The following is a 24,700-nucleotide window of genomic DNA, read 5'->3' on the forward strand; positions in this document are numbered from 1 at the left end:
CCAGCTTTCCATATTATTTCCCTCTACTGATCATTGCGCTAGGTATTCCATGGATGGCAGCAACCATTTTGTGTCAGTTCAAGCCTTTGTTGTTCCAAGCTTTTGAACCAATAATATTGAGAGAATAGCAATATACTTCCAAGACAGAATGATGCAACTTGGAGGGAAACTTGGAAGTGTGCAATTTCCATGTAACAGCTGTCCTTATCCTTCTAGGTGATGGTAGCTTATACACATTTAGGAGGTACTGTGAAAGAACCCTTGGCAAGTTACAGCACTGCACTCAAAAATGGTATACAATGCTGCCACAGTACACCAGTGGTGGAGGGAGTGAATTTGAAGGTGCTGGATTCCAGTTATGTTTATGGTTGATCGTGATTCCGATCATGTGAGACAAGGCTTAAGTCGGTTGAAACGTTTTAAGTCAGACAATTTTAAAGCTAGACACATATATTTGTTTTCATAGTCACTAAAATAATTTAAGTTTCTCATCTAGTAGACCAGTGATGCACTCGTTAAATACACTGTCTCACTACTGCCTTTATTACTGGAACAGTAAAATAGAGACACAGGGTAGGAGTTTAAAGAGTTAACAATCTGAATTCCAACATCAGTTTTCCCACTTCCAGTTTTAATGGATAAGACAGGAGGGGGAGTATCCAATCTGTTTCTGGAAGTTAGGGGTGGAGGGTGTAATAAAGGTGATGGGTTGGCATTTTAAATATTATAATAAGACTGTGAGCCTTATTTCCATTTACTATTTTGAATTTACATAAGATTTATAATGGCAAAGAGAATCTGGTAGCTAAACACAGATGAGGACCGTCAGGTCCAAGAAGAAAGTACCACTTCATTTATCTGTTAAATTCCATGTGCTAGGTTAGGCAACCTGTGGTCAGACCCCCTCTCTCTCCTGACTCTCCCAGTGAAGCACCAACCTCTTCTTCCAGTCTCTGATTTCCCCCACGCGTCCACCTGACCTGCAGGCTTCCGATCCCACTCCCAGGTGACTGCATTCAGAAGTCTGGCTTAATAAGTAAGTCACCTGTCCTAAGACAATCTGCTAAGACAATTAGCCATTTCCATAAGAAAAAAACATAAAATTTACAAAATGGAAAAGTTCATTTAGTCCAACCAATGTCAGTGTTTACATTTTGCACATGCAAATCATTATAACCAAATCTACCTACCTCAAAAATTGTTTCACTGACTGTCTCAACCACCTATCTAACTTAACATTGAGTAACCGAGATTTGAAAAAGGCATTCAAAATCATAAAATAGTTTGACAGAGTGGATAGGGAGAAATAGAATAGTTGAGAACCAAAAGAGACTGATTTAAGATGACTGGCAATAGAACCATAGGTGGTATGAGCAAAAACACTTTATGGAGCCTAAGAGTGTGGCGGAGGCAGACTCAGTCTTTGTTTTCTCGGGGAATTGGATAATTTTCCGAAGAGAATAATTTGTGGTAAAGGAAGGGGTATGGGATTTACTGAGATAGCACAGTGTGGAGCTGGAGGAACACACCAGGCCAGGCAGCATCAGAGGAGCAGGAAAGCTGACGTTTCGGGTCGGGACCCTTCTTCAGAAATGGGAGAAGGGAAGGCGGCTCTGAAATAAATAGAGGTGGGGCGGCAGTGATAGCAGTAGATAGTGGAGCGGATAGGTGGGAGAGAAGATGGACAGGTCAAGGAGGCGGGGATGAAGCTAGTAAAGGTGAGTGAGGTAGGCAGTGGTGGGGATTGGTCAGTGAGGTAGGAGGATCGGATAGGTCGGAGAGAAGACGGACAGGTCAATGAGGCAGGGATAAGAGGGGGGCTGGTCTTGGGATGAGGTCGGGGGTGGGGAGATTTTGAAGCTGGGTAAATTTAGGGATTTACTGAGTTGTCCTTGCAGAGATTTAGCACTGACCCATGGGGCCAAATGGCCTCCTGTGTAACGACATCAGCTACTATTCCTTGATGTGAGTTCCACAACTGTCAAAAGATTTTTATTCCTTTCTGTTCAGAGACCATTACATTTAAAACTAGGGAGATGCTGATTTAGTGGAAATGGCACTGGACAAGTAATCCAGAGGCCCAGGCTAACATTCAGGGGACATAGATTCAATCTCATCAAGCTGATGAGTTTTAAAATCAATTTGTAAAATCTGAAATTGAAAGCTAGTCTCAGTAATAGCGATCATGTCAATTGTTGTAAAAATCAATCTGGTTCACTAATGTCCTTTGGGGAAGAAAATCTGCTACAGTTACCTAGTCATGCCTAAATGTGACTCCAAATCCACAGCAACTCAGTTGACTCTTGAACTCACTGGCTTGCAAGGTAGCTAAGGACAATCACTGATTGACAATATTACTGGCCTGGCTCAAGACTCTCAAATACTGTGATAGAATAAGAACGTGTTGTTGATGATGTTCAGTAGTGCAATGGTTGCTGTGCAAATCAGTCTAGTGATCTGTATCTGATATAAGGTGCACATTGTATCACTGTGTGCAGTAGCGGTGAATCAGCAAGTGACAGGAATACATGATCAATAAAGAAAAGCACCAGCACCAGCTCACTTCCACTATAGTTTACTCATTGAAAAGTAAAATATGCTCTTACTATTGGTTGAAAACTGTTTACTTATATGAAATTATTTTATCAGCTCCTGATCCTGCAGCAAATGTGGTAACAGATTCCACGATGATAACTTCTGCTCATAGCTTCTGAACCCACGATGTGCTCTAGTACCAAGGTCGCTGGAAGGAAGTACGGCTATAAAACATAATGTATTATTAAAGGCAATTCTGAATCTTGGGTGAATCAGAGACAAAGGTTCCATAGGATGAATTAGCTCACTACCTATACTAAATACTATAATACTAAAACGTACTCATAGTAACTGGTGTAGATCTTACCCACACATATTTTGCTTCTGTCTTCACTATAAAATTTACAAACATCACTTGAGCAATAGCTATAAATCAGGATGTGGAAGGGAGAGAGGAACTTAGTAAAATTATAATCATGAGGGAAATGATACTGAGAAAATTGACGGAGCTGCAATCTGACAAGTGCAAGCCCAGATGAATTTCATTCTACGGGCTTAAAAGAGATTGCTAATGAAGTAGTGGATGAGTTGGTATTATTTTTGCAAAGTTTTATAGATTCTGGAAAGGTTCCATTGAACTAGAAAATAATAAGAAAGGCAGAAAGTAGGAAATTATAGGCCAGTTAGTTGATGTCTATCAGAGGAAGCTGTTAGAATCAATAATTAAAGAGACTGTAGCTGCACATTAAGAAAAATATGAGGTAATTGGCAAGAGGAGAATGATATGGTCAAAGGGAAATCACATATAACTAATATAAAGGGGAGTCTGCAGACACAATAGATTTGGATATCTAGAAAGCATTTGATAAGGTGCTACATCAAAAGTCATTATGGAAAATAAAATCTCATGATATAGGGATAACATATTAGCATGGATAGAAGATTGGCTGGCTTGCAGAAAACAGAGAGTATGCATAACTGGGTCTTTATTTGGAAGAATGTGATCAGTGGAGTACCACAGGGGTCTGTGCTGGAGCTTCAACTTTTTACTATTTATATAAATGGCTTAGAAGAGGCAAGTGAAGGCATCATATTTAAATTTGCAGAAGACTCCAAGATCGTAAGAAAGTGTGATGTGAAGAATACATAAAAATGTTGCAGACGGATTGAGTATGTTGAGTGAGAGGGCAAATATCTGGCAGATGAAGTATAATATGAGAAAATGGCAGGAAGAATGGAAAAAAAAGAGTATTTCCTAAATGGAGACAACTGCAGAATCCTGAGATGCAGAAGTATTTACTTGTTTTGGTGCATGAATCACAAAAAAGTTAATATGCTGGTATGCACATAATCATTGGCCCATATTCTTAATAACAAGAGGAGTTGAACATAAAAGGATGTTATGCTTCAGTTGCAGGTCATTGGTAAGACCACATCATGAATATTATGTGCAGTTGTAGTTTCATTTTAAGAACGATTTAAATGCATTAAATTGGTTCAGAGTTGGTTTACTGGATTGGTACCTGGAATGAGCCTATTTTTCCGTTAGGTTTAGAAGAGTGAGGTTTGACTTGATTTAAGTTTGCAAAATCCTGAATGGTGTTGACAAGATAGATGTGGGAAGGATGTTTTCTCTTGTGCTTTAAAATTAGGAATTGCCCTTTCAGGACAGAGTATTGAATATTCTCTAATATTTCTTTTCACTAAAAAGATTTTGAGACTTTGGAACTCTTTGTTTCAGAAAGCGATGGAGGCGAGATCACTTAGATTTTTAAGACAGAAGTAGACAGTTTTTTGGTAGACTGGATAATAAACAACGATCGGAGGTAAATGAGAATGTGGAACTTAAAACACAAGCAGGTCAGCCATGATCACATTAAATGGTGCAGGAGGCTTCAGGGACTGAATAATATATCTCTACTCCTATTCTGTATATTTGTATGTTCACAAAATCCAAAATATCAGAGGACTGATAACTGCTATTCCGTGGCAGCTGTAGTTCAGATAAACATGTTACTAAGAGCTAAGGAGGAAAAATGATCCATTAGGGTTTTCATGACTGATTGCAATCCAATGTCGTTCTCCCATTCACTTGTGTGGATATCAGTGATGATGGGATTATATTTGGCTGTGATGCCACTATGGTAGAGCGTGCAGGTTATAGATATCAAAAGCAGATTACTTCCAGGATAAGTTGCTCATGGTTTACTGTATTCTTGAAAAGATGATGCCTCAAACACGATAACATTTCCTCAGTACTGCACTGAAGTGCCAAACTAGCCTATTGCTCAAGTTTCTGAACTTTGTGTTTGGAGGCAAGACTGCGACGATTAAACCGGAGTTGACAGTTGAAGGAGTCGTTGATTACAAACAAACAGATTAGGCATTGGAATAAGAAAATCAACAAACATTGCAATCTCGGAGAAGCATTTTTTTTTAAATTGCCATTTTTTGTTTACTAGATAGAAAAATCTTGCCTTAGTACTGTACAGAAACATGATAGTGATTCAACAGGGCACACTAATGGCTAAGTTCACAAATTTGTGTAATATATTTTAAGTCTCATTTGCACACCATGGCACAGGGCAGCAGATCTCAGTTGGACTTTGGTTAAATCAGGGAGCAAGCTCCTGTCAGAGATCCTGCCATACAGTGCAGCCAGACAAAGCTATTCCGGCTTCCCAGAAGTAACTATACCTGGATGATAGTCATTCTTTCTAGACAGATGAGGATTAGTGATGGTGTTATAATATTTGTCCAATCCTTCTCAGTATCGTTGACACAGGTTACCTTCCAATGGCCAGCTGGTGTATGAATTTAGACAGCAAGCCTTATAGATCAATGCCCAGAATCCTGGCTACAATCATTATATCTTCATTCTGAGAGGGTCCCTTGCGCCCACTGTATTTGAGCCACCAAGAAAATCAAAACATGGTTAATCTCACCTTAGGCATGATGATCCTTAGGTTAAACCAGCAGTAATTGTCTCTTTATAATGTGAGAGCGGCCCTATGGTCCTCTGGGACAGTGGTGACTTTACCTTTTACTGGGTGACAGACTATAAAACAGTGAATGTGATGAATTAGGGATTTTGGTAAGATAGGGAGGGAAGTGCACCTTTATTTTTCTAAATTTTTCAGCCTCCAGAAGGGTAGGAATTGAAAAGCTGCATGGGAAGGCACAAACAACTAGTGATCCTCGCCGATCCTCAAAATGCATTCAGATAAAAATAAACATTACAGGAAAACAAGTAAACAATTGCTTGGTAAGTATTTTGCTCACTTCCCTTATCTTTTAAAGCCCATCAAAAACAATTACCAGAAGTTACATTAGCATTTGGAAAATTTCTGAATGGTAATCTTATGGAAGTGGCGGAGTTTATTAATTATAAAGTAATTCATAGAAATAAATTAATTGAGACACAATAAGGATGAACGGAGAAGGTGATGTGCTGCAAATATAGGATATGTGAGCTTCTAGATGCAAGGCATTAGTAGCCCAATGAACTTGGCTCAGAGTTTATGAGTTAGAGGTGGAGCTGCAGTCACTGATGCATCAGGAAGGGAGAAACTTATTCTGAAAACTTTATTCCAGGAGGTGCCCACAACCCTGAGGAGAGTGTCTTCCAATTTGGTCAGTGGTGAGGGACAGGAGGGTGTTTTGTCAGGATACGGAACCTCTGCTCAGGACTGGAGGGAAGATGTAGTGGGAGCAGAAAGATTCAGTTGCTGCGGTCCATTTAGGTACCAACGACACAGCCCAGACAAGAAAAAGGCTTATGCACAGGCAGTCTGAGGAGATAGGCACTAAATTAAAAAGCAGAACCTCAAAGATAATAATCCAGAAATGAGCTATGAGCAAATTGGCATAAAACAAATAAAATTAGAGAAATGAATATATGGCTCAAAGAAAGATGACAGAGAAATTGGTTCTATTAAAGTGCAGCTAACTTCAGTGAACTTGCAAATTGGGTTAGGGATAGGTCAACAGAGGTGCAGTGGCAGATATTTTAGGGGATATTTCAGAATACGCAGAATAGTACATTCCAACAAGAATGAAAATAATCAACTTGAAGAGAAAGCATATAATTGTGTAAAGATGGTGGCAAGTCAGAAGACTAGACAGAATATAAAAACATGAAAGGATGAAGAGGGAAGAAAATAGATAACAAGAGAAAGCAAGCTAGAAATATAAAAGAGATCGTGAGAGTTTCTATCAATATATAAAAAGGAAAAGAGTTATCAAAGTGATCACTCATCCTATAGAAAGTGAGTTTAGGGAATTAATAACAGAAAATGAGACGATGACAGATGATTTCAATAGCTATTTTGCACTGGTCTTCACCATAGAGGATACAAGTAACATCTTAGAATTAGCTGTAAATCAGGAAATGGGAGGGAGGGAGGAATTTAAGAAAATGACGATTATCAGGGAAGTGGTACTGAGCAAATATTGGAGCTATGTGCTGACAAGTTCCTAGGTTCTGATGGATTTCATTTATGGGTTTTCAAAGACATAGCTAGTGAGATAGTTGATGCATTGGCTTTAATTTTCCAAAATTCTATAGATGTGGGGAGGGTTCTATTAGAATGAAAATAGTGAATATAAGATATTTATTAAAAAAATAGAGAGAAACAGAAAATCACAGGGCAGTTAGCTTAACGTCTGTCATTGGGAAAATATTCAAAGTTTGTTATTACGATTATTGTTAATAAAATTCTGGCAAACAGAGTATAATATGGGAAAATTGTGAACTGTCCACTCTGGCAGGAAGAACATAAACAGAATATTAGGAACACAGGATTAGGAATGGGCCATTCGGTCCTTGAGGCTGTTCCACCATTCAATGAGATCATGGCTGCTCTGTGGCCTAACTTCATATACCTGCCTTTGGCCCATATCCCTTAATAGTTCTGTTTAACAAAAATGTATTATCTCACATTTAAAATTAACAATTGATCCAGCATCCACTAACACTTGTGAAAGAGAGCTCAAAACATCTACCACTCTTTTAGTGTAGAAGATTATAAAAATGGTGGGAGACCACAGAGCTCTGAGGTGCACAGAATCAGGCAGATCTAGTGCATAAAGCTCATAAGGTTAGTACACAACTACAGAAGTAGCTAAGAAAGCTAATGGAATATTAATATTTATTGTGAGGGAAACTGAATGCCGAGTAGGGAAGCTAGGCTTCAGTTACATAGGGTATCAGTAGGATCATCTCTAGAGAACTGTGTACAGTATTGGCTTCCTTATTTGAAGAAAGACGTACATGCATTGGAAGCACTTCAGAGAAAGATGACTAGACTAATACTTGGATAAGGCTGAAGATAAGGCTGAAACACTTGCAGCAATCTTCAGCCAGAAGTGCCATATGGATGGATCATCTCAGTCTTCTTCAATGGTCGCCAGATGCCAGTCTTCAGCCAATTCAATTCACTCCACATGATATCAAAAAATGGTTGGAGGCACTAGACACTGCAAAGGCTACAGGCCCTGACAACATTCCATAGTACTAAGACTTGTGCTCCAGAACGTGCTGCACCCCTAACCAAGCTGCTCCAGTACAAGTACAACACTGGGATCTATCCGACAATATGGAAAATTGCCAGGTATGTCCTGTACATAAAAAGCAGGACAAATCCAAACCGGCCAATTACTGTCCCGTCAGTCTATTTTCAATCAACAGTAAAGTGATAGAAGGTGTCATCAACAGTGCTATCAAGCAGCACCTGCTCAGCAATAACCTGCTCACTGACACGCAGTTTGGGTTCCGCCAGGGCCAATCAGCCTCCTGAATCTAACCTCAGGAGGTTACCATTGACCAGAAACTCAATATAAATTCAGTGGCTGTAAGAGGTAGTCAGAGGCTAGGAATACTGCGGCAAATAACTCACCTCTTGATTCCTAAAAGCCTGTCCACCAAGAGTGTGGTGGAATACGCCCCACTTGCCTGGATGAGTGCAGCTCCAACCACACTCAAGAAGTTTGACACCATCCAGGACAAAGCAGCTGATTGATTAGCACCACATCCACAAACATTCAGTCCCTCCACCACTGATGATCAGTTGCAGCAGTGTGCACTATCTACAAGTTTCACTGCAGAAATTCAACAAATCCTGAGACAGCAGCTTCCAACCCCATGGCAACTTCCATTAAGAATAACAAGGACAGCAGATACATGGAAACACTGCCACCTGCGAGTTCCCCTCCAAGCCACTCACCAGCCTGATTTGGAAATATATCAACATAACTTCACTGTCGCTGGGTCAAAATCCTGGAATTCTTTCCTGAATGGCATTATGGGTCCCTCAACAGATGGATTACAGCAGTTCAAGGAGGCAGCTAACCACCACCTTCCTAAGGGCAACTATGGACATGCAATAAATGCTGGCCAGCCAGGAACACACACATCCCATGGGTGAATAAAAAAAAATGGGGTGGGTTTCCTTATGAGGAAAGGTTGGACCAGCTAGACTTGCACCCACTGATTGGAGAGATAACTTAATTGAAAGATATTTGATTCTGAGGGATAATGATAGGGTGGTTGTGGAAATGATATTTCCTCTTGAGGGAGAATCTAGAGCTACCTGTCACCTATTTAAATACATGGGCTTTTTTCCCCTCACAAGCTTATGAGTCTTTGGAATTCCCTTCCTCAGATTCTTGATAAGCAAGCAGTTGAAAGGTTATCAGGATAGGGCAAGGCTGTGCAGCAATCAGATCAGCCACGGTCTTAGTCAAAGATGAAGTAGATTTAAGGGGCCCGAACAGCTCTGTGCCTAGTTTGAACGTCCATATTTAAGTTAGTGCTGAACATCTCAGGCTGCTTGATTAAAAGCAGGTTTTCCGATTGGCTTCCCAATGCACTTATTTGTTCATAAGTGTTCAGCAACATTCCTTCCAAACTGCGCAGTCATTAGGCAAATTTAAAGGGCCCACACATCTAAATAAACTTTGCAATAAATATTTAGAAGGCCCATTGCTATCCTGGTTTTTGCTATCAGAGTCCTTTGCAGTGCAACTTGTGTCCTACCTCAATGGCTAGCAAGCAGACACCTGCACAATCTTGGGTCGAAGCCCTGGTTATGGGGTAGTTTTCCCCAATCTCTCACCATGTGCACATCCTGCCTGTAATCCATCCTTAATGATACATGCATTGTCAGTAACTGTGTTTCTGGCTGGAAGTGTGAAAAGTGTCATCATGGTGCTGTGTCTCTACCATTGACCCTTCATGGTGTTCCTCCACTGCTGGGTCAAGGTGCACCATTTGGATATCTCAAAGAAAAAAGAGAGAAGGGTAGAACTGTAGGGATGAAAATAAAGCAAGACTTTCATACTTAAACAGGGTGAAGTAGGAAGTGAAAAGAATGGGATTTATCTTTGATGGTTTCAGGCCACCAGTGACCAATTTCAATGGTGCGTGTTCCAAAAATGACCAGTACTGTCTCCTATTTGGGAACACCTGTGCCCCTCTCATTAACTCCTGCTGCCTCCAGTTGTTTAGAATCTTGTCCCAGAAGGAACAAGGAAATATGTCAGTGAATGTGATACAATCTATTTAAGTGATGTGGCTGTCATGGAAGAAAAACTAGCTTTGTGTGAAAGCGATAAGCTGTTTTGGGACTGGAATCAGTGCTAGTTGGGTGAGGGTAAGATGAAGCTATGAATATTACATGTAAGTCCTGATTGATAGATCCAATTTAGACCTGAGTAAGCATAAACCAATTTTTACAAATTAGAGGAAATACCAATATCTAAGAATACTGTACTACAAAGTCAAACACAAGTACCTGAATGGACTGGATAACCTTCTATATCGATTCCTGTTGAAAATGGGGGAAAAAAAACAATGTAAGTAAATAGTTAAACCTAGACAGGAATTTGATGGAACAATCTTTATTTAGACTTACCAAGTTTCGTATGGAATAGGCTTCTGATCATATTTGGAAACCGATGGCTCTGAATGAAGGTGATACTGAAAAGCAACACATTGTGGTTATGTTAAAACTCTAACAGGGGAGTTATATAACAGTAGAACAATGGGGAGAAATTAAATTTTGAATCTACCTTCCAGGACTGGGTAATGTTGGGTTTCAAATATCTGACTGCATAACCAGAGAAGTGTATATCTGAAAGGAACAGCAAAAAAAAAGTCAGTGGACACACCCAAAATGTACAATACACTTTATTGTACTGAACTAAGGTATGACATAACTCAGGGAAAGTGGTGGCATAACTATAATGTAACGAGATTAGTAATCCAGAAGCCCAGCCAAATGCTCTAGGAACATGGGTCCCAATCCTACCTCAGTAGCTAGTAGAATTTGAATTCAATTAGTAAAGCTAGAACTGAAAGCTAGTCAGTAATGCTACCCTGAAACTACTATTAATTACCATTAAAAACCTATCAGGTTCACTAATGTTCTTAAACCTGCCATCTTTACTAGATCTGAAGGATGTTGTTAAACTTGAGAGGGTGCAGAAAAGATTTACAAGGATGCTGCCAGGACTAGAGGGTTTGAGCTATAGCGATAGGTTGAATTAGCTGGGGATTTTCTCCCTGGAGCATTGGAGGCTGAGGGGTGACCTTACAGAGGTTCATAAAATCATGAGGGGCATAGATAAGGTGAAGAGCCAAGGTCTTTTTCCTTGCATGGGGAGTCCAAAACTAGAGGGCATAGGTTTAAGGTGAGAGGGGAAAGATTCAAAAAAAGACTTTCTCACACAGAGGGTGGTGCGTATGTGGAACAAGCTGCCAGAGGAAGTGGTGGAGGCAGGTACACTTACAACATTTAAAATGCATCTGGATAGGTAAATGAATAGGAAGGGTTTAGAGGGATATGGGCCAAATGCTGGCAAATGGGATAGTTCAGTTTAGAAAACTGGGCCGGCTCAAGGGTCTGTTTCTGTGCTGTCTGACTCTATGACTCCACTGTAGGGGACTGAAACACCAAATATTACAAATGATTACGATGCTAGAATGGAAAAGGGTAGATTTTAGGAACCTAAAAGTTGAACTGGACTACGTTGATTAGAAATGCATTTTAGTAGATAAAACAGTGGATGAAGAATGGGAGAATTTTTCAAGAGTGATGAATAGCTTGCAAGCTAGATACATACGCATGAGAAATAAATATAGGGTATCCAAAGTTGGAGTACCCCAGATGACTAGGATATTGATGAGAAAGTAAGAAAGAAAAAAAGGCGTATGATGCACAAAAAATAATAATAGCAATAGAAATCTTGAAGAGTATCTCGAATGCAGGAGAACGGATCAAGCTGGAATAAGGAAGTATGAAGAAAGGATGGCAGGCTGCATTAAAACAAATAGTAAAATGTTCTTCAAACATATTAATAGTAAAAGATTAGTGAAAGATAGAATGGGGCCCATAGGAACAAGCAGGTAAGCTGGTCACTGAAGCAAAAGGTATGGCAGTGGTACTAAATGAATACTCTGCTTCTGTCTTTACCAAATTAGAAAATGGTGATGATGGCCCAGTTGAAAATGTGGGTGTTAGGCAACTCCACATCATAGTGATAGACAAAAAAAAGTTGTTAAAAAGACTGGCATTACTCCAGATACAGTAGTCGCCAGGCCTGGATGGGATGCATCCTAGATTGCTGAAAGAGATAAGGGAGCAAATTACGGAGCTGTTAACAGAAAATTTCCAGGCCTCTCTGAATGCAGGATTAGTCCCAGGGGACTGGAGGATTATAAATGTGGTGTTGTTGTTTAAGAAAGCAATAAAAGATAACCTCAGAAACTGCTTTCAGCGTGACATCAACAGTGGGAAAACTGATGGAAGAGATAACGCAGGATAAGATAAATATACACTTAAGAGAAAAATAAGTTAATACTAGACAGTCAATATGGATTGGTCAAGAGCAGGTCATATCTGACAAATTTAATTGAGCTCTTTGACAAGGTGAGACAAACAGTGAATGAGGTTAGTGCTGTGGGTAGTGTATATTTGGACTTTCAGAAAGCATTTTGCTACAGTGCCACATGGCAGGTTGGTTAGCGAATTAGAAATGTTTGGGATTGATGGGTGTTTGGCAGCATTGATTAGAAATTGGCTAAAAGATAGAAAACAGCAGGTAGGTATTGATGGACATTTCTCAGACTGGAGACAAGTTGAAAGTGGGGTTCCCCAGGGATCGGTGTTGGGATGCTTACTTTTCTGACTTACAGTAAAATAATAAAATTCCTTTAACAGTCAACCAGTTAAAAAGAATTAAAATGTGATGATGGTTTTAAACTGGTAACAATTTTGAATCACAATATGTAGCTCAATTAAACTGGCACAATGAAAGTACCAAGAAAGGGTTTTGAGCTTCTTAGTATTTGTTTTATGATGATGACAGTAAAATGTAAACACAGTGCCAGTTTTCAAAATTTGCAAAACAATGAGCGTCATTGCAGCAATCATATTCTCTAAATCTCTCACCTTTGAAGTCCCTTTTGGGAAGCACAAATTCCCCACACTCCGAGACAAACTGAGACCAATCCTTTGAGGCCTTAGTAATCAAAGGCTTATAGTGGCTCCAGGGTTTCTCGATATGAATGCTGGGGATTGTATATCGTTTTCGATCAGGAGAAAATTTGTCACTTGCAGTCAGTGATCCTCCAGCATAGTTAAATAACTGAAAAAGACCAAGAATCACAATTATAAACAAAGTCATAGAATCATACAGTTTCACAACACAGAAAGAGGCCCTTCAGCCCATTCTGTCAGTGCTGGTCATCACGCACCTATCTACTCTCATCCCATTTCCCAGCACTCGGACCACAGCCTTGAACGCTTAGGCGCTTCAAGCGGTCCCCTAAATATTTGTTAAATGTGATGATGGTTCCTGCCTCTACCACCCTTTCAAGCAGTGATTTCTGGATAGGCATAATCCTCTTGCTCAATGATAGCCCTACTAAGGGGAAAAGTTGCTTCCTATCTACTCTATCTATGTCCCCCGTAATTTTGTACACCTCAGTGACGCCCTCCTCAGCTTTCTCTGCTCCAAGAAAATCAGGTCCAGCCTATCCAGTCTCTCATCATTGCTGAAATACTCCAAACCGGTTAACATCTTGGTGAACGTTTTTTTCCACCCTCTCTGGTGCAAACACATCCTTCCTAGATTAGGGGAACCAGAACTGCACACAGTTCTTCAACTGTGGCCTAACTAACATTTTATATTGCCCTATCATAATAACTGCTCTTATATTCATTTAAATAATAAAGGTAAGTATCTAATGTGCCATCTTAATCACATATCCACATGTTCTGTTGACTTCAAGGATCTGTGGACATGCCCACTAGAGCACCTCTGATCCTTTGTACTTCCTAGGATGCTACCATTTATCATGTATTCCCTTCCTCCCAAAATGCATCATATTACAATTCTCAAGTTTAATTCCACTTGTCACTATTCAGCCCATCTGGCCAGTCTCTCTAATCATCCTGATGTCTAAGGCTTTCATCCTATCTATAACACAATCAATTTTCATGTCATCAATTAACTCGCTGATCAAACCTCCAGATTCATGTCTAGATCACTAAAAAATAGCAAAGGAGACAGCTGAATCCTGCAGTACACCAATGGTCATGGTCTTCCAGTCAAAACCAACCTTCAACCATCAGCCTCTGCCTCCTGCCACGAAGACAATTTTGGATTCAATTTGCCAATTGCCCTGGATCCTGTAGGCTTTAACCTTCTTGACCAATTTCCCATGCTAGACCTTGTCAAAACTTCATGTAGACTACATCCACTGCATTACCCTTATTCACACATCTAGTCACCTCCTCAAAAAACTCAATCAAACCTGTCAGACAGGATCTCACCCTGACAAAGCCAAGTTGAACATCGTTGATTCATCCTTGCATCTCCAAGTGAAATTAATTTTGTCCCTCAGATTCTTTGCCAATAGATTTTCTCTCACTGTTCTACAGCTTTCTAGTTCAGCCCTACCACTGTTCTTGAATAATGGTGCCACATTCATTGTTCCCCAGTCCTTTACCGGGTTGCTGCGTCCAGAGAGGATTGGAAAATTGATGTCAAGGCCTCAGAAATCTACTCCCTTGTCTCCCACAACAGCCTACAGTACATTTGATCTCGACCTGGGGACTTATCCAATTTTAATAACTCCTCTCTCCAATTGTAATTTATAGAATCATAGAATTTCTACAGTGTGGAAGCAGGGCATTCAGCTCTTCGAGTCCACACTGACCCTCTGAACAGCATCTCACCCAGACCCACCCTCCTACCCTATCCCTGTAATCTTGCATTTCCCATGGCTAATTCACACAACCTATACATCCCTGGACACTATGAGCAATTTAGCATGGCCAATCCACCTAACCTGCACATCTTTGTTCAAATATATTACAGTCCTCTTCCCTGAATTCTATACTTATATTATTCTTCTCTATTGTGAATACAGTTTAAAGTACTCATTTAAAATCTCACCTATATCTTCTGGCTCCACCCACAGTTTGCCATGTAGGACTCTAACTGGTCCTACTCTTTTCCTGGTTATCCTCTTGCCATTATATATTTATAAAATGCCTTTGGATTTTCTTTCAATTAACCATCCATTCTTTTTCATGTTCCCCCTTCTCTGTTTTCCTAATTTCATTTTTAAGTAACCTCCACACCTTCTATACACCTCTAGGGCTTCTGGTATTCTGAGCCCTCGGTATTTACCATATGCTTTCTCTTCTCCCCCCATATCAATCCTGTACATTGGTCAATATTCAGGGTTCTTTGGAATTTTCTGGTCTCACTCTTCACCTTCTTAGGAATGTGTTGGCCTTACACTTTCATTATATCCTTTTTGAAAGACTCCCATTGTTCCAATGTAAATCTTCCGTGACATAGCTGCTCCAACTCCATCTTGGTCAGATCCTGTTTTATCATTATAAAATGGCCTTCCTCAAAACCTTTATTTCTGATTTATCTTTGTCCTTCTCCATTACTAACTTAAGCATTACTGAGTTGTGGTCACTATTCCTGAAATGCTCTCCCATCAACATTTCTGCTACTTGTCTGGCTTCATGTTTCAAAATTATATCCAGCACTGCTCTGACTCTTATTGGAGTTTCTACATGCTGGCTGAATAAGTTCTCCTGGATACATTTTAAGGGCTGTACCTATTCTAAGCCTTTTACACGTCAATCCCAGCTAATACTGGGGAAGCTGAAATCTTGTACTTATTGCTAACTGATTATTTTTACAGTTGTCTGAAATATACCAACATATCTGCCCTTCTATTTCTCCCTAACTGTTTAGGGGGTCTATAGTACACTCCCAACAATGGGATTGCCCTGCCCGCCTTTTTGTTTTTAAATTTAACACGTGGCCACTATTGAGGGGCCGTCTAGATATCATCTCTCCTTATTATAGTAATAACTCCTTGTTAAATCAACGTTGCTACAACACCTCCTCAATTCTAGTGAATTTTCCATGATAGAAGAACAGATTTCTGATGGACAATTCTCTGGGAAGATAAATGATTGAGGTGGGAGATTCTCTTGGAAGATGAGAGAATTGTGATGAGTGAATCCATAGGAATACTATAGGATTGCAATGTGGATTATTTGTTGGTAGTCACCTTACTTTTAACTAAAGAAATGAAACTTGCCATTATTCAATAATTTGCCTATTAAATTCTTTAATTATTGCATACATGTAGTTTTGACTAATGTAAGATGTAAATAGCTATTTGTTTGTACCAAATCCTTACAGCTGTTTTCTTCACTTTGTCATTATATGTGCTGTGGGGGTTCTCCAATCTCAGTGTCCTCCAAACTGAAGATTGACCTTGATCCTGCCACCAATCTGTACAGTTTAGGCTTGGTCTGTGACTAATTTGTGATTTATTCTTTGTGACTAAGTACAACTATATTACTACTGGTCAACTTGGACTCAAACACTCACCAATGCTGCATGGGTTTGTTTTGGATGGTCAAATAGGGTAAAGGAAGAACTTGCAAAGTCATCTAAAAAACAACAAAAGTGCATCCAAATCAACTCAGTGCAACTACCCACACTAAGAATACCTAGTCCCAGCCCATCTTCAATGGCTATGATCTATAGTAATGAGAACAACGGGGGCACTGTCAGTTCAGTTAATCCTGTGCCATACCAGAGCTATGTGCATTGTAGGAAACAGTGAATAAGCTGCATTTAGAGCCCACTTTGTGCCGATTTAAACCATTGTGAGATTGTGTCACATCTAATGGCTTCAGTATATTTGGCAGTCTCCGATTATACACCCCGTTCTGCATCAATACACACTTAAATGCATCCGTCAAAGTTTTCTCCCTCCGTTCTCTGAGGTCCTTGCCTCTCCTGTTACATGCTTCTTATCCTTACATCCCGGTGCCTCTCTCTCTGGGATCCTTCCTGTCATACAATCATCCTTTTTCTCCTCTGAGGTTTCTTGTGCTCTAACAGGCCCTGTTGCACCCCTCTTTCGTAATCTCTACCTTTCCCTCCTAAGGATCTTTCTTCCACATCCCTAGACGCTTCTCCCACCTCCTACTGAGCTCCATACTTACCTGTTTCTGCTTTCCTCCGTTCACTATCCCACTTTTCTTACCTTTCTCCCGCCCAATTTTCCTCCCTCCGCCCTTTTGTTTGCTCCTGGTCCTGTACACCTTCTTTGTCCTCCTCTGCCCCCACCCCTACCAAAATCCTGCCCCTCCCTCCGGCTCCCGATCCTTGTTACCAGCGGTGCATGTGGTGGTGTTCCTGCAGTGCTCGTTGGGCAGTTTGCTAGCTTCATCGTCCATGTTCATGCGGCGTAAGGTGGGCAGGTCAGGCCGGTACAGGCCCGTTTTCCGGGCGGCCAGGCTAACCCGCCACGGAGGCTTCGGCGCTCCCAGCCCCTCGTACTCATGACCATGTTTCTTCTGCATCTGGCTGCGCGGCCGCGTCCGGGCTCTGAGCCCAGCGCCAACTCACCTCAGCGTCCACAGTAACCTGTATCCAAGGAGCCACATAGTCACTTAGCAACCGAGTATCTCTCACTGTTACCTATTAATGACCCTGTTTTCTTATCGTGTAACAGGCAGCCAGAATCTGAATGTCTCCCCGCTACGTTTTTCAATTCGGAACGAACTTGCCTAATTTATTATCATATTTAATTTTAGATCTCACCAGACAATGACCAGTTCTAGGGCAAATAAAAACTGCGCAGATGACTTTTAATGTCGGGGTGTGAGGTCATGCCTTTTGGTCCGAAGGATCAAGAGGAAGACTTAATTAAATCAGAGAGGCTCCAAGAAAAATGTGCAAAAAACAGAGGGATCTGGGTGTTTGTGGAGAAACACAAAAAAGATAGCATGCAGGTGCAAGCAGATGGAAATTCATCTTTTATTTTTTCCTACCCAGAAGTATTATCACACACAGCTGAGCGATCTTCCCACCGCCAAAATCACCGTGAGTTTTTGTTTGCGTGTTTATTTTAATATTACTATCCACCACCAGAAAACACCTGTATAGACAATTCAATATTTGAACGGAAAGCCCATTATGGCCAATGCAAACCATCGAAAGTGAAGGAGATTGGGGGAGAAGAGAGAAGGGACTAAATCAAAATGGTGTCAGAGTGGGAAATAAAAGCACACTATCCCTACCCCGCCCATCTCTCTCTAAAGCATCTAGAACATTGATGGACACCATGGGCTCCCTCTCCAAGGATGCCTGGGCACAAACATAACTGCGAAGAGGGGCAAATAGTTGGCAGATGTGACCCCCCTCTGCAGCCTGCTGCCTGGACCTGTTTAAATTTTGGCTTTTCTTGCTAGGGAATTGGCACTTAAAAAAAATCTTATCACAACTCTAAGGGGTGTTGGTGAGGCAGCACCTGGAAAACTGTGTACATTTTTGGTGTTCATGTTTAAAAAGGGGGAGTCTGCAGCTGAGGTTGCATGAGGACGTGATGGCCTCGGAAGGGTCACCGGACCTGAAACGTTAACTCTGTTTTCTCCTTCACTGATGCTGCCGGACCTGCTGAGCTTTTCCAGCAACTTTGTTTTTGTTCCTGATTTACAGCATCCGCAGTTCTTTTGGTTTTTATTTAATAGTCAGGAGACCTGGGTTTGAATCGCCCCATGGCAGATGGTGGAATTTGAATTCAATTTTTAAAAAATCTGGAATTAAGAATCTAATGATGACCATGAATCCATTGTCGATTGTTGGAAAAACCCATTTGGTTCACCAATGTCCTTTAGGGAAGGAAACTGCCATCTTTGCCTGGTCTGGCCTACATGTGACTCCAGACCTACAGCATTGTGGTTGACTCTTAACTGCCCTTTGGACAATTAGGGATGGGGAATAAATGCTGCCCAACCAGTAACACCCTCATCCTGTTAATGAATTTAAAAAAGTGAAAGCCCTACCTTCTCAACCTTGCTCCTCACCTTATGTATGGTGACTCTCAGGTTAAACCACCACGACCTCTGGGACAATGGCAACTTAACCTTTGCCTTCATTGAAAATGGATATACTGGCATTCAGAGATTCACAAGACTGATTCCTGCTACAAAGGAGTCATATGTAGGCCAGACCAGGTAAGGACAGCAGTTTCCTTCCTGAAAGGACATTAGTGAACCAGATGGGTTTTTCCCAACAATTGGCAATAGATTCACGGTCATCATTAGCTATTAATTCCATATATTTATTGAATTCAAATTCCTCCATCTGCTGTGGTGGGATTCAAACCCAGGTCCCCAGAACATTATCTGGGTCTCTGGATTAACAGGCCAGCGAAAAAAGTCCCAGCCAGTCCAGCTTATTTTCATAACTCAAATTTCCTGGGAACATCCTGGTAAATCTTTTCTGGACCTTCTGCAATTTAATAATATCCCTCCTGACCAGAACTGCACACAGTGAAGAGGGCTCACCAATGTCCTGTACAGCCTCAACATGACGTCCAAACTCCTACACTCAAAGGTCTGAGCAATAAAGGCAAGCCTGCTAAACTTCTAAGGAGATTTTGTGCTTTGTTGTTAAAAATGGTGTAAAATGTACCGTTTTTACTGCTGCAGGAGTCAGGGCGTTGAGTTATTTAAGCCATGCTGTCAGTTTGAAAAAGAGTGAATTTAAGTAGCTGCATGGTAGTTAAGAAAGTCTTAGCTGCCTGGCAGCCATCGCTATCTTGGATTTGCAACCTCAGAATTTCAGCTCACCACCCTCCCTTTGGGAAGCCATGTCTTAGGAGCTGGAGTAGGATTTTTAAAATTCTTCCACGGGAAATGGGTATCGCTGGCGAGACCAACATTTATTGCCATTCCCAACTGTCCTTATTTCCACAAAAATACTTGATTAGATTGAAACTGCCTTGTTTGCCCACTCCATTAACCAATGTCTTTTACAATTGTGTTGCTGTGTCAAGCTTTTTTTGTATGTGTTTTCAGTAAGTTTTGAGATTGTGTCCTCATACTATAGTGTAAATTCTCTACTAATAATGAGCATGAATCCACAATGACCACTGCTTAACACTATTTCAAACCTTCGCAAATCCGAACCAAACCTATATACTGAATTTTCTTTCTGTCAATGAATTTTCTGTTCTGTTGCTGAATTTCCTCATTCCACATATGCACACTTTGGTGACTCTAATTGTGGCATCACTCATTGTAAAGCCTCACCCAGTCAAATAGCACAGAATTGCTAGGATTCATCTCTTGAGGCCCTTATTTCGATGTATTTGTTCTGAATATGGGGAGAGAATTCAATTGAAGGTCACCTCTGTGGGCACTTTTGAGCTCCTTTTATGTCAGCATGTCAGAATGCACATGACAAGAAATGTGGGAATAAGGACTTGCCACGTTAATGTGCAATGAGGGATCCAAGGCAGAAGCTGAGGTTCCTAGTGCTACAGCTACCAGGTCACCTTAGTATCTGTGAGATGTCTGTTTAAACATTGAATTGGTGATTTAAAAAAAGAAAAGCACACTGAGAATAATTTCATTTACAATCTTTACTTAGCAATACGATACTCCATTGGAATTGTTCATTCATACAAAATAGTTGTTTTCTTCTGTGGCTGGCAGCAAATCTGGTCCCAGAGATATTGAAGACAGCGCCAACGTCCACGATACACTTTAATGTCTTCCTGTTGGGGATCTGATAGACAGAAGATAATTAGTTTATTGAAAAATCATCATTGCTTCAATTCCAAATTGTAACAATTATGCAAATGAACAGCGAATTAAAATTGACATTGATATGGCAATCATTAAAATGAAAATAAATTTGAAAATAATAAAAGAATGATACTGCACCTTATAAAATGTATATGTGCACTACACACAGCAGAATAGACTTTTCAATTTTATGCATTGAGAATTGGCTGCCTGAATTCCACTTGTACACAACGTCACCCTATGATTGACAGCAGTTCTTTCAGTTGTCTTGAGTAAAATAACTGAGTGTTCAAGTCCTACTCTGACAATATGAGCAAAAAACACAGTAGACTGACAGTCTGGCGCATACTAAGGAAGTGCTTGCACAGTAGGAGAGACCACTTTTCAGATGAAATGTTAAACCTTTTCAGACGGACATAAACGTTCCCATGGCATTGTTTGGATGGCCAATATTTATCCCCTAACCAACATCACTAAAAACAGATTATCTAGTGTTGTCAGACTGCTGTTCATGGGAACTGATCTGTGCAAACTGACAACTGCATTGCATATCACATACTTGTTTTAGCTTTTTTTTTTAAATGTTAAACAGACCTGCAGTGCTACTTGTTGTGCATTATGACTCCCTTCTGCAGGGGCAAAATAACATTCAGTCATCAATTTTTAATTTGTAATCATACCTAAGCTGTATTCTTGTCTTTTGGATGAGACATTAAACATAACCCCCCTCTGTATATAAGAGATCATGACACTATCAAAGAAGGGTATTGACGTTCTTCCCTGTGTCTTACCCCATACATATTTTTCAATAGACATCAGAAAGATAGTTATTTAATAGAACTAAGCACTGCACATGCTGAACATCTGAAACAAAAACAGAAATTGCTGGAGAAACTCAACAGGTCTGGCAGCATCTTTGGTGAGAAGAGTCATAAAGACCTACAGTACGGAGACAAGCCCTTTGGCCCAAACTGGGCCGTGCCGACCAAATGTCCATCCATGCTAAGTCCATTTCCCTGCACTTGACCTATATCCTTCTAAACCTTTCCTATCCATGTATTTGTCCAACTGCCTTTTAAATGTTATTAATGTACCCGCCTCAACCACTTCCGCTTGCAGCTCATTCCATATGCATAGCACTCTCTGTGTAAAAAAGTTGCCCCTGAGGTTCCCATGTATTCTTTCTCCTCTTATCTTAAACTGATGCCCTCTAGTCCTCGATTCCCCAATCCTGGGTAAAACACTGAGTGCATTCATCCTGTCCATGCCTCTCCTGATCTTATACAGTTCTATAAGATCCCCCCTCTCCTACACTCTAAAGAAAAAAGTCCTAGCTTGCCCAACCTCTCCCTATAACTCAGTCCCTTGAGTCCTGGCAACATCCTTGTAAATTTCTTCTGCACTCTTTCCAGTTTAATAACATCCTTCCTATAGCAAGGTGACCAAAACTGAACACAATACTCCAAGTATGGCCTCACCAATGTCATGTACAACCATATCATAACTTCCCAAATTCTATAATCAATACCCTGACTGATGAAGGCCTGTGTGCCAAAAGCCTTCTTCACTGCCCTATCTACCTGTGACTCCACTTTCAGAGAACCGTGCACCTGAACTCCAACGTCCCTATATTCCACCACACTCCTTAAGGCCCTACCACTCACCATGAAACTCCTACCTGGATTTGACTTTCCAAAATGCAACACCTCACGCTTATCTATATTAAACTCCATTTGCCATTTCTCAGCCCACTTCCCCAGCTGATCAGGATCCTGCTGCAATTTCTGATAACCTTCCTCACTGTCCACGATACCACCTATTTTACTGTCATCCGTAAACTTACTAATCATGTCTTGTACATTCTCATCCAAATCATTGATACAGATAACGAACAGCAATGGGCCCAGCACTGACCCCTGAGGCACACCACTACACACAGGCCTCTAAGTCAGACAAGCAGCGATGAATTGTGGCTCGTTTAAATAGTGACAGAGCTGCATCAGGACACTATTTAAATGAGCCACAACTGCAGCAATCTGGAACTACGCAAAGTGGAACAGGAGCACCTATACAGAGTCTTCAAAAGGAATGGATACCCGAAAAGCACCATCTGCCATAACCTCCGAGATAGACCACAACAGGAAGACATGACACGATCAGACTCACTAATCACCCTACTGTACATCAAGGACATTTCAGAGATGATCACAAGACTATTCAGAACCCTGCTATCAGTGTAGCCCACAAACCAACAACCACCCTTCAACAGCTACTGATGAACATAAAGGATCCCATACCCAAAACCAGCAAAACCGGTGTAATATACAAAACACCATGCAAGGACTGTGAGAAATATAGGCCAAACTGGAAGAAAACTGACTATATAGATACACAAACACCAACTAGCCATCAAGAGACACAACCAATTCTCACTTGTCTCACTACACATGGACAACGAGGGACACGAATTCGACTGGGACAGCACATCCATAATTGCACAAGCCAAACAGAGACACACCAGGGAATTCCTGGAGGCCTCATATTCCAACTGGAACTCCATCAAAAAACATATCAAATTAGACCCATTGTACAAACCACTGAGAAACAGAACGGGAAGTAATACCAACCACCCCAGCAAACTGAGGCATATAAATAACAAGCAGGACAGAACACCGACGCTTCACTGGAGGCGCACTGATGACGTTATCTATCAGGGTGACGAAACATGTGCAACCAAACCTATTGGCTCAGTGAGCATGTCTACAACCTAAGTTGCATTTTCTATTTCTCTAATCAGCCTAATGGTAGATATTATGTTGGTTTCTATGAACAATTGAATTCATTTTATGTGTACGGAGCGGTAGTGGAACAAAGTCCATCACAAACAAAGTATAATAATTATCAGAGATAGTAGGAACTGCCGATGCTGGAGATTCTGAGATAACAAGGTGTAGAGCTGAATGAACACAGCAGGCCAAGCAGCATCAGAGGAGCAGGAAAGCTGACGTTTTGGGTCTGGACCCTTCTTCAGAAATGGGGGAGGGGAAGGGGATTCTGAAATAAATAGAGAGAGAGGGGGAGGCAGATGGAAGATGGATAAAGGAGCAGATAAGTGGAGAGGAGACAGACAGGTCAAGGAGGCAGGGATGGAGCTAGTAAAGGTGAGGTAGGTGGGGAATTAGGGTGGGGGTTGGCCAGTCCAGGGAAGACAGATAGGTCAAGGAGGCAGGCATGAGGCTGGTAGGTAGGAGGGGGGGATGGGGGTTGAGGTGGGAAGAGTGGATAGGTGGGAGAAAGGACGGACAGGTTAGGGAGGTGGGGACGAGCTGGGCTGGTTTTGGGATGCGGTCGGGGGAGGGGAGATTTTGAAGCTTGTGAGGTCCACATTGATACCATTGGGCTGCAAGGTTCCCAAGCGAAATGAGGTGCTGTTCCTGCAACCTTCAGGTGGCATCGTTGTGGCACTGGAGGAGGCCCAGGATGAACATGTTGGCAGGACTGCCCTGGTCGACCCATTGTCTCTGCCTGCTCCTGCCCCACCGAACTTATCTCCACTTATCTCACCTCCATTTTCTCCCTCTTGGTCCAGGAACTCCCCACCTACGTCCGTGACACCACCCACACCCTCCACCTCCTCCAAAACTTTCGATTCCCTGGTCCCCAACACCTCATCTTTACCATGGATGTCCAGTCCCTATACACTTGCATTCCCATGCAGATGGCCTAAAGGCCCTCCACTTCTTCCTGTCCCGCAGGCCCGAACAGTCCACCTCCACCGACACCCTTATCTGCTTAGCTGAACTCGTCCTCACCCTTAACAACTTCTCCTTCAATTCTTCCCACTTCAGACAGACAAAAGGGGTGGCCATGGGTACCCGCATGGGCCCAAGCCATGCCTGCCTCTTTGTAGGACACGTGGAACAATCCCTCTTCTGGAGCTACACTGGCCCTATCCCCCACCTCTTCCTCCGTTACATCGATGACTGTATCGGCACCGCCTCATGCTCCCACGAGGA

At 41.4% G+C, this 24,700-nt stretch overlaps 2 protein-coding genes across 3 annotated transcripts in view; both read right to left on the reverse strand.

Annotated features, from left to right (window-relative positions):
* Window positions 1-2,600: 2,600 nt before the first annotated feature.
* On the reverse strand, window positions 2,601-17,450 carry LOC109910595 (testis, prostate and placenta-expressed protein). Its single transcript, XM_048605816.1, has 7 exons — window positions 17,261-17,450; window positions 16,468-16,529; window positions 12,987-13,182; window positions 10,606-10,667; window positions 10,449-10,513; window positions 10,329-10,361; window positions 2,601-2,759 (listed from the first exon to the last, which is right to left on the reverse strand). Exons 1-7 carry the CDS (start codon window positions 17,448-17,450, stop codon window positions 2,729-2,731), a joined length of 639 nt encoding a protein of 212 aa, XP_048461773.1. The 3' UTR covers window positions 2,601-2,728.
* A 3,050-nt stretch (window positions 17,451-20,500) lies between these two features.
* LOC125485006 overlaps window positions 20,501-24,700 on the reverse strand; it is a 28,544-nt gene continuing 24,344 nt past the window's right edge. For both annotated transcript variants that reach the window (XR_007263789.1, XM_048605817.1), the window contains one exon: window positions 20,501-20,664. Coding sequence is in view for 1 of the 2 variants with exons in the window: in XM_048605817.1 (XP_048461774.1) it covers window positions 20,552-20,664 (113 nt within the window). In the remaining variant the exon portion in view is untranslated. The remainder of the gene's footprint in view (window positions 20,665-24,700) is intronic.

The sequence above is a fragment of the Rhincodon typus genome, chromosome 15 (genome assembly GCF_021869965.1).
Source record: "Rhincodon typus isolate 14 chromosome 15, sRhiTyp1.1, whole genome shotgun sequence".
Classification (NCBI taxonomy): domain Eukaryota; kingdom Metazoa; phylum Chordata; class Chondrichthyes; order Orectolobiformes; family Rhincodontidae; genus Rhincodon; species Rhincodon typus.